The sequence below is a fragment of the Ictalurus punctatus genome, chromosome 8 (genome assembly GCF_001660625.3).
Source record: "Ictalurus punctatus breed USDA103 chromosome 8, Coco_2.0, whole genome shotgun sequence".
In the NCBI taxonomy this organism is placed as follows: domain Eukaryota; kingdom Metazoa; phylum Chordata; class Actinopteri; order Siluriformes; family Ictaluridae; genus Ictalurus; species Ictalurus punctatus.
This window is the reverse complement of record NC_030423.2, coordinates 3,682,759-3,697,500: the sequence shown is the minus strand read 5'-3', so window position 1 is coordinate 3,697,500 and position 14,742 is coordinate 3,682,759. Positions and strand designations below refer to the sequence as shown.

Genomic DNA, 14,742 nt, shown 5'->3' with positions numbered 1-14,742 from the left:
CTCCAGGCAGTGCACTGAAGCCTAAGAAACGATACACAAAACACGAGTCTTATTAAAAGGTTTCGATTATCCACACTCACTGAGCACTTTATCAGAAAAACCGGACAGGGCTTCCTTTTGCTGGCGAAACAGCCTCAATTCTTCGTTGCATGGACTCCACAAGTTCTTGGGAACGTTCCTGTGAGAACACGGTCCACGTTGATATGATTTTTCGTGTGTTCTTTCATGCGGCGAAACTCCGGTTCTACCCCATCCCAAAAGTGTTCTAAACCTCTAAACCTCTAGTGACTGTTGTGCGTGAAAATCAAAAGGAGCTCAGCAGTTATACAAAATCAAAACCCGCCAAGTATCCGGCGCCAACGATCACGCAATGCCCGAAATCACCGAGATGACACTGTCGCCCTTCCACTCTGATGGTTGATGTGAACGTCATCCAGAGCCTGTGACTTGCATGATTTTATGCGTTGCACAGCAGCCACGCGATCGGCTGATTAGGTAACCGCATGAACGTGTCGGTGTACAGCTGTTCCTAATAAAGTGCCCGGTGAATGTAAACGTTGCACTGCATAAACAAATACACAGAACGCTTTGCTCGGCATCCCTTTTAAGACCAGAGGGATCGGTTTGCATCAGAAATTACAATCATCTTGAATCTAATTATAGAACTCTACAGGTACACGGGCCTTTATGTCTGTAGGTGGCATTATAATAGTCCACTTAATCAGCCAATATGCAATATCGGGCGTTTTGGATCGACCGAGTTTCTTTTTCCTTCTCTAATGGGCTCCCAGTGAGGGCCGTACAAGACGAAATCGAAGGAGGCATACCATCATCATCTTTTAGGTTCTTCCGAAAGGGTCTAGACGCGTTCCTCGACGCAAGCGGCGACATTATTTGTTAAATTACGAAGTTACGAAATTTCCGAGTAAAATCTCATTTCATTCAATGGCGTTAAGATTATAATCCATCCATCCATCTTCTACCGCTTATCCTTTTCAGGGTCACGGGGAAGCTGGAGCCTATCCCAGGGAGCATCGGGCACAAGGCGGGGTACACCCTGGACAGGGTGCCAGTCCATCGCAGGGCAATGGATGGATGGAAGATTAGAAATCATAAGTGGGGTGCTAGGGAGCAGATTTAAATCATCCGGAAAATATTTTTAAAATGCGTGGCGACTTGGCTAATTACGTTCACTACACACACTGCACACTACTGTGCTCTCAATCTATTCAAAAAAAAAAAAAAAAAAGCAACAAGAAGCACACTCACTTTAGTCAGCTTGTAATGCCATTTGTGAACGACGTGTCTGAAGTTCTCGTAGTCGAGCTGGTCCGCTTTATTTCCTCCGTCAAAGCCACTGGCTCGGAAAATGGTCAGGAACCCTGGGTAATTGCCACACTCCTGGAAAGGAAAGTGCAGCGGACGAGCACACGTCAGCTGAAGTCGCAGCTCGAAAAACAGAACGTCACTCACGCCGATACAGAGTAACTCGGCTGGCACGTACAGAGACGACAAGAATAAAATGCTCAAGCGTGCACCTTCTCGTAGATGGCTTTATCGCTGTGCCATCGCGTCACCGTCTCCAGCATGCAGCACAGGAAACGGCCGTAACGCCGAGACTCGTTCTCTGTACAGCTCGCCACTGTGTAGATGATATCAGAGAACACCTGAAGACAGGACGGATAGGGACAAAGAAAGTGAGAGATGAGGCAGCGAACAAGACAAGCTTTTTTTAAAAAAAAAAAAAAAAAAAAAACACTGCTGCTTTAATGCACGTGATCTGATTGATCACGTGCATTAAAGCAGCGGTATGTGTTTTTTAAAAATCACTCGCTTATTTCGAAAGATTCGGCACCTGGATTGAACGATCGATCTCTGGGGTAAAAAAAAAAAACTTTTAAAGACTCACGCGATCGTAACAAAGCAGTGTGCAGAAGTTTGGCGTTTTCTGTTGGTGCACGAGTTCGACGAAGCGAGCGCAGTACACGGCGTCGATGGCTGAAAAGACGCAGCGCGGGAACAGACAGAGCTGGAGGAATTTAGTGATGGTCTCGTTCTTGGTCGATTCTGCAAAAAATAACGAAAAGGTAAATGAGAAAAATGGGTCGAGCACAGGAAACTTGTTTAAATATAATAGAGTCATAAATATCCTGCGCCGTTGGAAAAAACCAGGCGATTATGATCAGGAGAAATCGGTACTCACTGGCGAGTAACCAGTTGTCCTTCTCCAGCTTGAGGCGGTGTAGGACCCTCTGCACGTGCTCCAGCTGCTTCTTCTCCTCCTCCTGCAGCTTGTCCTGCAGCGCAGTGCATCGCTCCTTCTCCTTCTTCTTTTTGTTCAGCGGCTTCGACGGAGGAAAAAAACCCAAGACAAAACAAAAAAAATAAAACACCGCGATCAACGACTTTGCTTCCCGGAAGACGTAAAATCTTAAAACTGCTACTTTCTGTGAAGATCACGACCCAGTGTCCTCACGTTCATCACACGAGCTGGACTGGTTTAGTATAACCTACAAGTTTGATATTAGCCGGTTGACGGACTCTCGTAGCTCCGCCCCTTCAGCCACATAGTGCGCGCAAAAAAAAAAAGTCTCCAATGTTCCACTCTTCAGTTTTCAGCGACTGTATTACTCTTCCTATTATTCAAAGTGCACTACATCTCCGAGCTAGAGTGAGAAACGATTTAATCTGACTAAATAAACGTTTAAAAAGTTACCAGACCGTCCACTAATCCGACGATAATTAGTGTCTGATCGAAAACGGCTGAGAACAACAGTCATGAAAGAACAAATGAGTGATGATGAAATTTACTTTTTTCGTATTGTTATATTTATCTTGACGTTAAAACTAATCTATAATCATATGTAATTATATCTTGCCGTATAGCCAGAACATGTGATGGTCTCGTGACGTTTTTTTTTTTTTTTTTTAATCTGTGATGCGATCTATTCCATATTATTCCTCTTGTCTGTAATGGCATACAGCTTTAATATAATATAACAACAGTCCTTATAAAAGTTGCCTCCTACCATCTCGGTGTTCTCGTCGATGGCCTTGATCTGCATCTTGAGCTTGTTGACCTCCCGGTCGTAGGCGCTATGGGGAACGGACAGGTCGTACATGGTGAGTGACCAGAAGGTGGCGTAGAACTGCGGACGCAGGTCGTCCCATACGCGAGGTAGGTGGAGCGAGACGACGGCTTCGTGCACAGGCGCCATCACCTGCTCGCACGCCGCGATGTACTTGTGGACCTTCTGCTGCTGCCGGTTTCCCTTCTCGGCCTTCTTCAGCTCGTCGTACTTGGCCTTGGGAAAAGGGGAAACCCGGATGATTAGGCCGTTCGGAAGCGAAACAAGAGACAGACGGAACGATGGGACGTGTCGGTGAAATGAAACCGGAGTGGGCACGGCTCGCAGACCGAGGCCAGAGGACGAGCTCGGCTTGGCAACGCGCCGGAATAAATCAGCGCCGCTAAGCAGCTCTGTGCTACACAGCTGGAGCCAGGGATTTTAAATCACTGGCACTTTTATGAAAACACCATCATTCCTGATGCATGCTAAAATGCAGTGTTGACAATGTGCTGCAAAGTAGATACGGAGAAAGTTGCACAGGGAGTGCAGGCACGCAAATCTTGTTGAGGCAAGGGGAGGGGGTGTACATACTTCAGCATTTTTCTACTATTCAGTCTAATCTTGCAGCTTAATAAGAAACCCCCCCCAACCCCGACACACACATAATACACACATCAGTGGCCAAGATAAATACTAAAAGGAAGCGATAATGACTACACATGATGACGTAATCTAGCTTATATGTTGGACAAGATCATTAAACGAACAATTTTACATGACTCACCATAATCTGATGGGCGTACATCGGGCGGGACAGGAAGAACGCGGCGTCATGAGGAGAGTGGAACCGGTTACAGAGCACGTCGATGGGAGGAACCCTCTTGATGTAGTCGTCCGTGCTCAGGTTGGACGCTAAAAAGCCGCCAAACTGCACCAGCGTGTCGTGACACTAGAGGTAAAAGGACAAGAAGAAGTGGACCGGTTCATCGTTAGACGAGGTTCTCTCAACGGTTCCCGGGCAAATTCTCGTCCTAAATCCTCAAGTCGCTCATTTATTTGTGGAACTGCACCTTGCTTTATTAAAGCCGTTCATCACCAGGAGCCCATGCCCCGTCAGGAAATCAATGCACTGGCCAGTAAAGCAATTTAATGGGGCAAAGAGGAGCTGGAAAGAGCTTCCTAAATCCTAAGTAGCAAAGAAAAGAATTTGAAAAAAATGCAGTTACTGCTACGGTTCCTTGTTGGTGAACTGGCAACGTATTTATTTTTCCCCAAGTACGGGTCAAGAGCTTCAGATTATGGTCGCAACAAACATCAGAATGGGGGTGCGGTGGGAAGATTAGCGTGATCTCTGCGATGTTGATGGTCGCACGGACGTTGAGACCACGTGGGCTGGTTCGAGTATTTCAGAAACGGCTGATCTCCTGGGACCTTCATCATCAAACAAAACGTTTTCATGGTTTTGCTTTTCCTCGGACCAGCAGGATCTGAAATACTCAAACCAACCCATCTGGTGCCAACAAGCATGCCACGGTTAAAGTCACACATCAGACACCCCCCCCCCTTCCCCCTCCATTCTGATGTTTAGTGTGAACATTATCAGAAGCTCTTGACCTGTATCTGCATGACTGTATGCATTTGTGCTCTCGCCACATGATTGGCTGATTAGAACATTCCACGGACGAGATCGGTACTTCGGATTGGTAGCCTTCACATAAAAAATAAACAAAGAAAGACGTTTCAGTTCCTGCCTACTCAAACGAACCGGAAGAAAATGAAATTCGGAAATGTTTGGAATATCTGAATGTTTTAACACCGTTTGTTTCTTTTGTGGCTGATGAGATGATGATTACGGACATGATTAAGCAGCAGTTGAAATATTTAACATTTGCGACCTATACACAGCGCAGTCAAAGCTTTGCTGAACGCTTGAACGTCTGCACGCCGAAAGCCGACTGCGGAAGTACGATAAATCCGCTGACTGCATTTTAAACTCTGCGTAAATGACGTCGAAAGAGTGCTTCGACGTGTCAGATTAACCCTTAATTAGCCCTTGTGAACTGATAGTTCAGTCAGTAAAGACTCATGAACTGAGCCAGAACCTAACAGATGGCAAAAGGTTTTTTTTTTTTCTTTTTTTTAAATCCATGCCAGCTCCTATGGCTATTTTCATGGCGAGAAATGTCTAAGGGACTCTATATAAGGTTTTTAAAATCTATTTAAAACCCTAAAACTGCATTAGGTTTGACTTCCAGAGTATTGAGTGAATAAAAAAAGGATTCTCACGGGGTTGACACCAGTACAGTCTAATAAAAGATGTTTCAAGGATAATGGATTCTGGCAGAAGGTACATGTTGGCGAGTCTTCTCCTAATATTAAAAACCTGAGTGTCGTCCTGGAGTGACCTAATCGACGGCGGGTGTGGACGATCTGGTTCCAGCGATTTACCGACGACGGGGCTGATTTCATGGAGTTTGTTCATGGTGCGTTGGTCCCTCTCAGTTTGCCGCGCAGTTTATCGTTAATACACGAGTTTACGGTGTTAAGTTTTAGGTCGGTGGGATGTAACGGACACGTTCTGAAATGCGCTGACGGATGCTTCTTTCGCAGCAACGTCTGCTTCTTCGTTTCAGCCGGCAAAAGAAGCCTCGGTCAGAGAGCGGCCACAGAAACGCACATCAAAAGGAGAACGGTGACTGGTTCGCTCTGGCGTTTTACAACTCTAACCGTGTTGGAGTGACACGGCTCCTCTTGGGAATCTGGAGCTGCGACTTCTGTGTCCTTCCTTGCTTCGCTTGTAGGTTTTAATATACGTTTCTGTCTTTGGGAAGTTGGAGGCGTGACACTGCAGTGAATGAGTGGGGAATGTAGAAAGCAAGAAGAAAGGCAAGAAGAAAGAAAAAAAAAAAAAAAAAAAAACAGTGGGCTGGTTCGGCAGAGAGTCATTCTTCTCAAAGTCATTCTTCCACCTGATTTATACTGCTACGAATTCTCTCCTTTCTACGTACTTGAGTGAAACGCCGACATTATGGGCAGAAGACTGGACGTGACGAAGCGTTGTCGCAATATTAGCCTAAAGAGTGAAAAATGAAATGCATTCAGTGTACGCAATTATTAGACCGTTTCTCTATTATTTGAAGATCCCAGAAAAGGGATGATGGCTCTATCATCTAATGACTCGGGTTTCGCCCGCGAAACCGATTCGCCTTGAATTGATGTCACCCCCCACCCACCAACCCAAAACACCACACCTCCTTCAGACAACTATCACTGTTCCTAGCTATAAGACATTCTAAAACAGTGGTCACCAACCCTCTTCCTTGAGATCTACCTTCCAATCAGTAAACTTCTCAAGGCAATGGTTAGATGGTCAGGTGTGCATGTATTATGGTTGGAGGTCAAGTCTTCAGATCTCCAGAAACAGGGTTGGTGGTTCTTGACAATTGAGTGCCTCAACTTTGGCGAAGACCCACATAAGGGTGTGATGGTCAGGCCTCCACGTACTTCTTGGCCATTATAGTGTACAATTTGAGAAATTTTACCAAGTGAGCTCGTTGGAAAAAATCGTGAGGACAATTTCTTAACCATCGACGAACATCGAATTAAACTGTGAGGTGCGCATGAGCACCATTCATATGCGCACACGCCCTTATTTGGAAATTAAACTGAATACCGGCGGCTTCGTCTGTTCGTCGAGAGGAACTGCTTCGTAAACACGATTCGTCAAGATCACAACCTGTAGTGTCTACCGAGTTAAAGTATGTAAAATAAGACGAAGCCAGACAAACCACTAATTCTGGGGATTTTTGTTGACGTGTCGAAGGGGGCTTTATGCATAAACCATGCAATCACATTTCAAAGTGCATTCGATGGCTGAGATGAGTCGATCAATCTCGGCGGGACGTCGTTGGGAGGTCTGACGCGTTTCGGCTGATTGTAATGAGGCGCACGCAACTTCCGACGCAGAGAGAGAGAGAAAAACAAGTCCAAATTATTAATTAAAACCGCTTCCCTGCCGAGGTCAGGGGGGAAAAAAGCGTCGCACATTCACACCGCGGGCAATTATTCCCAACAATTCTACGATGCGAGGGTGCCTTCGCTAAAAGCTCTAATTTGTGACATTCAGAGAGGGGTGCAAAGAGAAAAAGAAAAAAAAAAAAAAAAAAAAGAAAAAAAAAAAGATATAACGCTGAACAGACAGGATCGTTCTGTATGCTAGCACAAAATGGAGTTGATGATGATGTTGAGTTTTTGGCACCATCTGCTGTGAATTGTGGCGGGTCTTGAAAACGTGGAGGAAATGAACAGTGCGTTGGCTTACCCGGCGAGTAATTGAGCTGTGCAGCTGGGTAACGAGAGAGAGAGAGGGAGAGAGAGAGGCAAAACTCTGGGTTTGAACGTGTGCGTGTTTGTTCGTGTGAAACGCTTTCATAAACTCCCTCGGGATTAGGAGGGGAGGGAAAAAAAAAAAAAAATGACATCAGTTAGAAAAGTCTGGAACTTTTCACAGCGAGATCTAATTCGGGATGGTCGTGTACCTGATCGTAGAGTTTGCCCACTAGTTTCAGGTGTTTCTCCCCTCCCTCGGAGAAAACCACGCCGTTCCTCTGCTGAGCCATCAGCAGGCAGAGAGGAAGAGCCAGCTCGTGATCCAGCAGGGCGTCCTTCAGGCGCTGAGATGACTTCTTTGTGTTCCTGATCTGGCCGAAGTATCCTCCCTACTCCAAAAATAGAAAAAAAAAAATCACGAATGAGCAAGCGGATTCACTTACCCCAAGGTTACGCTATCGCTATTATTAACCATTATTCTTATATTGTCCATCACTTCATATCTACAAAACGTTCAATATTTAAACAAATACTCACTTTGTAGAAGATATTCAAATAAAAAACATTTAAAAAACACGCACTGAAAGAGATTCATTTTACTAACGGACAGATTTCCTTCTTGTATCTCTGGTATTTTGGGCAAAACGCTTATTAGAAGGAGATCGCAGAGGACAGGACACAAGTACAGCGTGTCCTGTTAACCTCAGATAATGTAGAGCAGGCCCAGCCTACGCTTTATATAAGTGGAATATTGAAGTTTTTTCCCCCAAAAAAATAGAGGCATAGTCAGTCTTACACTGGCATTTTTCGGTTAAGTAAACGCTCACATGCAGACGAAAATCTTATCACGTGGTTCCATTGACACGTTAACTAGTTTCATTGACTCATCATCGCAGCTGAAGAAAACCTTTTACTTCACCCGCTGGAGAAAGTGTTTCTAAAAGACCAGGACTACTGCACCTCTGCTTTAAGCTGCTCTCCTCCGGTCATGGCCTCCAGCTGCTCCGCTGTCATTTCGTCTGTGATCTCGATCCCGGCCATCTTCTGCACCACCTCCTTCAGGATCAACAGGTCAAAACTGGAGAGGAGAGGAGAGGAGAGGTACAAGCTTAGATAACTGAAAGCACTGCTAAAAACGTGGGAGCTTTTTAAAGTCCGAGTAATAGGAGCGTAAACAAAGGAGAAAATTACTCAGAAATTGGCGGGGACCTGAATGCTTGACACGAGTCATGTAGATCAGACTGTACAATTAGTTCAGCGGTACCGGGCTAAACCTGCTGCTTCTCGGCATATCACGGTAAACTAAAATCAATTACATAACATTGCTTAATACAGACTTGAGGATTTCCTTTTAAAAACAATACCTCTTCCCCGCCTTCAGCTGATTGGTCACATACTGCAGCAAACCTCCCAACTCGATAGGGTATTTCCGGAAAACCGCTCCACAAAGGCTGGCGAGACCTAGAACAGAGCCGAGTCCAACGGGGTCAGATTTACTGAGAGAAACAAGAGTCGCAAGCGTGAGCGAAAATGGTCAAGCATTAAATATGTAATAAACTCGAGTGTTATAATGAAGCCATCTTTACGCCACCGTCTCTTGCGACTTGCAAACGACTAGCGGTTTATAGTTAGATTTGAATGTTGTGGAGACAGGTTCGTTAGACAAGTTAGTCTCCTAATCAAAAAATAAATGAATAAGTCACCACATCAATCATTATAGGTTTCTTAACTCCGTTTATACTTAGTCTGCGATTACGTGGCGTGTCAGCTGTGTCCCAGGGTACGGGAAGAATAACTGATTAGGACGTGCGCGTTATAATTATTACCCTTTCGCAGAGGTTCTCAACCTTTTGTATGTAAAGCCCCCCAAGCCTTCCCTATCATGTGGCACCCCCCCCCATATATTTTGGAGGAGACCAGGTACAATGATGACCTATTCTACATAAAATATATCCATCTATCGATCTAGAACTATATCTACATACATCTATCTACCTACTTCTATATTTAATAGTTTATATATATATACACACACACACACACACATATAAATATATACAGATGTAGATATAGATAATCTATATATAGATCTACATATACATATACATATATATATATATATATATATATATATATATATATATATATATATATACACACACACACACACACACACACACACACAGTATCTCACAAAAGTGAGTACACCTACCCCCCTCACATTTTTGTAAATATTTGATGATATCTTTTGATGTGACAACACTGAAGAAATGACACTTTGCTACAATGTAAAGTAGTGAGTGTACAGCTTGTGTAACAGTGTAAATTTGCCGTCCCCTCAAAATAACTCAACACACAGCCGTTAATGTCTAAACCGCTGGCAACAAAAGTGAGTACACCCCTAAGAGAAAATGTCCAAATTGGGCCCGATTTTCCCTCCCCGGTGTCATGTGACTTGTTAGTGTTGCAAGGTTTCAGGTGTGAATGGGGAGACGTCAATCTTACCCACAATTAGACAGTTTTCTTTATTGAATGACGTGATTATCGTTAGTCTTAGGCTATGAGGAATTCCTCTGGACACAGCAGAATTCAGCCGAATCCACATTAAAAGCGTGGCGAAACTTACTTTGAAGCCAGGACGAGATAGTCGTGTCGTCATGCTTCATCTTCTCTTTCTCCGGGTTAGCTAAAGCTTCGATAATGCAATCTACGAAAACAGAATCAAGGCCGTACAACATCTCTTTCAGATAACACAGCAGTCTTGAATCTCCATGAGTCATTTACATATTTTAAACTTGCTCAAAATATAGTCGAAAGGGCTGTCGTCGACATCATAACCACATCGAAGCAGAATCTGTGACGAGCGGCTGTATTTTTAGCCAAAACGCAAGAGTTTAAGCATACAAGGCTGGCTGTGTTTCTTTTTAACGGCGCGGACACATTAGTTGGGTGGAACTACTAGTCAAGGTGAGCTACTCCACGTCACTGCGAACGGCGACAAATAACAGGGTTGGAGTTTTCAGAGTATCAGCAAGTTCCTGGGAGAGTGTTCCTTTGCGTGTGCGTGTGTGCGTGTGTGGGAGCTGAGCAGGATTATTATTTGGCACAGAGGTGGGTGGTGGGCTGTACTTCCCAGCAGGGAGAGCGGAGAAAAGGATACAAGCCAGAACATCATAGTTGAGAGAGGTGAGGTATTTCAGAGAATCCACCACGGGGGTGATAAGGTTGTCATACCACTGGATCTGGGAGAGAATCTAAAACACACACACACACACACACACAACAATGCCGTTATATATTTAATATCTTACACTGATGCAGGTTTATAAGATTTTCCGTGACGTTTCAAATCTTTCAAGACGTCCTCTTCCATTACATGACGTGTTAGTATGCCCCAGTACAGTATAAATAAAAGAACATCGTATAAATACGCCAATTGGGACGTAGGGACTGTGTTGGCTCCGCCCCCTGGACGTCTGGTTCGACTCCAACCAAGCTTTAACAGTGCTTTAACAGTGACTCGTATCTGCATAAAGCAGTTGCGAATATTTGGTCATTACTGTCGAACGTTTCCAAGCGTACAGGATGTCACGATTCACCGCCTGTAATCACTGTCTGTGGAGGAGCTAGATTTAGAGCGGCCGTATTTAAACTTAGCGTCACTTCGTTCAGGCCGCAGATCGGTATTTAAAAACGCTCCGTGATCTCGGGAGCAGTGGAAAGTGATGGCTTTATAAGAAAAGGGTCTGAGTAAAAACGTGCCGTTGAGACAGGCCAGCCGTTACGGCCGTCACGAGTGACAAAACACTCACGTAATCAAAGAGAATGGTGGGGTTACTGTGGCTCAGCTTGCCAATCTGCCTCCCTGATGGCTTCACGTTTTCCTTGGTCAGTCGCCTGAGAAAGAGAGAAAGAGAGGGATTATATAACCAAATTGTTACAAAAACAAAGTTACTTTTACTCATAAGACATTTCAAAGGCCCTAGATGAAAGAGCATCTTCGCTGATGCTGTACAACTGCTTTCTGCTCTCCTTTTCCTGTAAAGTCGGCCATCTTAACGGCGAGTATTCCGCAATGTCACGTAACGTTGCGGTGGCTGGGATGACGAAGAAGCTCCGGGAGGCTAGAAGTCCCTCGCGAGAACGAGACAGCTTTAATGAATGTGTACTGTGAAAAAGAGGACAGCTCTAGCACATTTGACGAGCTGCTCTAGCACGTCTGATGAGGCGCTCCAGCTCACTGCGGCGCGCACCCACGCTGCGGGTTTGAAGGGAATTTAATTGGGATGAGCGTGATGCTGGGCAAGATCCTCTCTCTTTGAGGCCTGCGAGTTTGCTGGGAACAGGGTTTCAACGGAATCACCGAGGAAACCTGGTGCCTTGGTCAAAAACCGAAATATGAAGAAAAGAACGCGTCTAAAGGAGCCGGTCAGTGGTGCGGAAAGAAAGCGAGGGGAAGAGGGGGGGAAAAAAAAACCACAAGCAGACGAGCGGCGGTTGTTCATCCTTTAACTGCACTAGGGAGCCTAAGTGAGTGGCTTGCTCAGGCTTCAGAGCACAATAAGCAACCGGTAATGACGCATCCTGGTTTATGGGGAGAAGATGGATAAAGCCACTCCATTTGAAACGGGCAAAGAGGGGGGAAGCTATGTGAATGCGCACACATTGAGAAGTCTTTCATACGGAGTGCAGCATGGCGAAAATTTTAGACCCGCAAATTTTAAGAGACGAGAATATCGGGATTCGGTCTCCCATCATTAAAATCGAATGGCTACTGCGGCTGTGCGTCTCTAGTCCCTGGCTTTCATTAATCCTAAAGAAATCAACAGCGGCGCTTCATTTCTGCTTCGGTGCATACAGTGATCCTCTGTGGCACTGTCGTAGTCTCACACACTCCACTGCTCCATCTCGCTCCCTCTTTCTTTCTCACAAACACACCCACACACAGTTACTTGATGGCCCTGTCTTGTCATATCTTTCTCCACACCCATTACTTGTACATTACCGATATTACCTCTAGCTCGCCGAATAAAGAATCGCTCCAGACGCTCCTCGGAAGCTCTAGTGGCATTAACGGTCGTCCGGCTGTAACGTGAAACGTTAGCGGTGGCTGTCGTTTTCCATACCTAATGGGCCGAGACCGCATTAAAGAAACAAAATATGCATACAGCCTTCTTTGTCACCGAGTGGAAAGGTGTACTGGAGAGAGACCTGAATACTGGCAAAGAACTCCCCTTATCAACCGCCAATAGAAATGCTTTGCACAGAAGCAATGATGCTGAGAAAAAGAAAAAGAAAAAAAAACAACCAAACAAACTACCAAGTAGTACAAAAGCATTGGATTGATCTAGCAACACGGCTATATAGTGGACATTTTCTCAGGATCAAAAGTAACTGGACAAACCAGCAATTATAAATATAAGAATAATTTTTAATACTTGGATGCAAATCCTTTGCAGTCAATGACTGCCTCAAGTCTGGGACCCATGGACATCACCAAACGCCGAGTTTCCTCCTTTGAGACGCTTTGCCGGGCCTTTACGTCAGCCGCATTCACTTGTTGCTTGTTTGTGGCTCTTTCTGCCTCCGGTTTAATCTTCAGTAAGTGAAAAGTAGCTCAAGTGGGTTGAGGTCATTGGACATTTAAGAACATTTACTTTATTTGCCGTAAGAAGCTTGTGTTGCTGCTGCAGTGTTTTAGGTTATTACCCTTCTGTATTGGTACATCGGTTCTGCCGCATTTGACTGAATCTGAGCAGAACGTATAGCTCTATACACGTCAGAACACATTCGTCCTGCTACTTCTCTCAGCAGTCGCATCCTCAATAAATACAACTGACCCAGATCCATCGGCAGCCACGCATGCCCATGCCATTACACTGCCTCCACCATGTTTGACAGATGATGTGGTGTGCTTTGGATCAAGAGCCCTTCCTTTCCTTCTCCATACTCTTCTCTTCCCATCATTCTGGTACAAGTTAACCTTGGATTCATTTGTCCAAATGAGTCTAATCTGGCCTTTCCGTTCTTGAGTGTTACCAGTGGATTGCATCTTGAGGTAAACCCTCTGTATTTACATTCATGAAGGAGTCTCTTGGTTGTAGACCTTGACACTGATACACCCTACCTCCTCCAGAGTGTTCTTACTTGACCAGATGTTGTGAAGGGGTTTTTCTTCACCAAGAAAAGAACTGTGATCGTGCACTTTAGTTGATATAGTGGTCTTCCAGGCCTTTTGGTGTTGCTGAGCACGCCAGCGCATTCCTTGCTTTAAGGAACGTACTAAACTCATAGGAATGTTGCAAATCCTAATGTTTCTGCTATTTCTCTGATAGCTCTGTGTTGGGGGGTTTTCAGCCTAATGATGGCCTCCTTCGCTTGCATTGACATTTCTCTGAAAGTGGAATAAACTCTGTGGCCATCTGCTTTTGTAACCCATCTGCCCCGTGTTGGAGATATCGTGTGTTCCGAGATGCTTTTGTGCTCACCATGGTCCTAGGAGAGTTGTAGAGAGCATCACTGTCAAGCAAAAAGGCTAGCAAATTGAAGCATGAGGAAACGCAAATTACTAGAGGATTAGCAAGGATAGAAATAAAACACAGAGGTGGGGCTTAAAGGAATAACACAAAGAAAGCGATTTAAATGCTTCTTAAGGTGATCTGATCAAACATTATGCCTTTCAAAACATTTAATACCAGTTGGCAAATTTTCTCTCGCGGGTTCTCCGCTCCAGTGCTTGGGACCGAATAAACAGGCACAGTTTGAGGTTTTCCTTACTCTCAACACATCGGGCCCACCTCATTAAAGGCTTAATAACGAGCTGATCAGTTGGATCAGGTGTGTAGGGAAAACAACAAGCCGTGCAGGGCAGGGGGTCCCCAGGAGTGGCGTTATGAACCCTTGCTCTATATTAATGTATACTGTAATGATTTATAAATCTCATTATCTGGCGTCACTTTCCGGTTCCTCTCAAGGTTTCTTCCTTGGACTTGACTGATAATTAACTCAAGGATCTACATTTACATTTGTATTTTTTGTAAAGTTCCTTTGAGACAATGTCTATAGTTAAAAACGCCACAGACGCAAATCGAATCTGATCAAACGATTCATTTTCAGAACATAAAGAATGTAAAAATGCATTTTCTTGCGATGAAGTCCGCAACTCTGCAATCCATCAGCAAGGGTAACTGGCTCAGACTTGATCGTTTTAATGTAGAGCAAATCTCTGGCATGCGTGCTTCGATTTCGACTATTCAACGGCTACTCGGAATTCCGACAAGAAATAAACGACGGATTATGCTACCGCTTTCTTCACGACAATCAATAGTCAGGGCTCTGCTTA

The 14,742-nt window shown here is 44.7% G+C and overlaps 1 protein-coding gene across 2 annotated transcripts in view; it reads right to left on the bottom strand.

Moving 5' to 3' along the window:
- Nucleotides 1–14,742, bottom strand: part of thoc2 (THO complex 2) — a 65,341-nt gene that overhangs the window by 17,658 nt on the left and 32,941 nt on the right. For both annotated transcript variants that reach the window (XM_017474134.3, XM_017474137.3), the window contains exons 16-28: nucleotides 11,213–11,297; nucleotides 10,561–10,654; nucleotides 10,027–10,107; nucleotides 8,765–8,861; nucleotides 8,361–8,478; nucleotides 7,610–7,789; nucleotides 3,856–4,020; nucleotides 3,030–3,305; nucleotides 2,204–2,345; nucleotides 1,910–2,067; nucleotides 1,539–1,667; nucleotides 1,270–1,401; nucleotides 1–21 (exon numbers count right to left, since the gene is read on the bottom strand). The exon at nucleotides 1–21 is cut by the window's left edge and continues 164 nt beyond it. In XM_017474134.3, coding sequence (XP_017329623.1) covers nucleotides 1–21; nucleotides 1,270–1,401; nucleotides 1,539–1,667; nucleotides 1,910–2,067; nucleotides 2,204–2,345; nucleotides 3,030–3,305; nucleotides 3,856–4,020; nucleotides 7,610–7,789; nucleotides 8,361–8,478; nucleotides 8,765–8,861; nucleotides 10,027–10,107; nucleotides 10,561–10,654; nucleotides 11,213–11,297 — 1,678 coding nt within the window. The remainder of the gene's footprint in view (nucleotides 22–1,269; nucleotides 1,402–1,538; nucleotides 1,668–1,909; nucleotides 2,068–2,203; nucleotides 2,346–3,029; nucleotides 3,306–3,855; nucleotides 4,021–7,609; nucleotides 7,790–8,360; nucleotides 8,479–8,764; nucleotides 8,862–10,026; nucleotides 10,108–10,560; nucleotides 10,655–11,212; nucleotides 11,298–14,742) is intronic.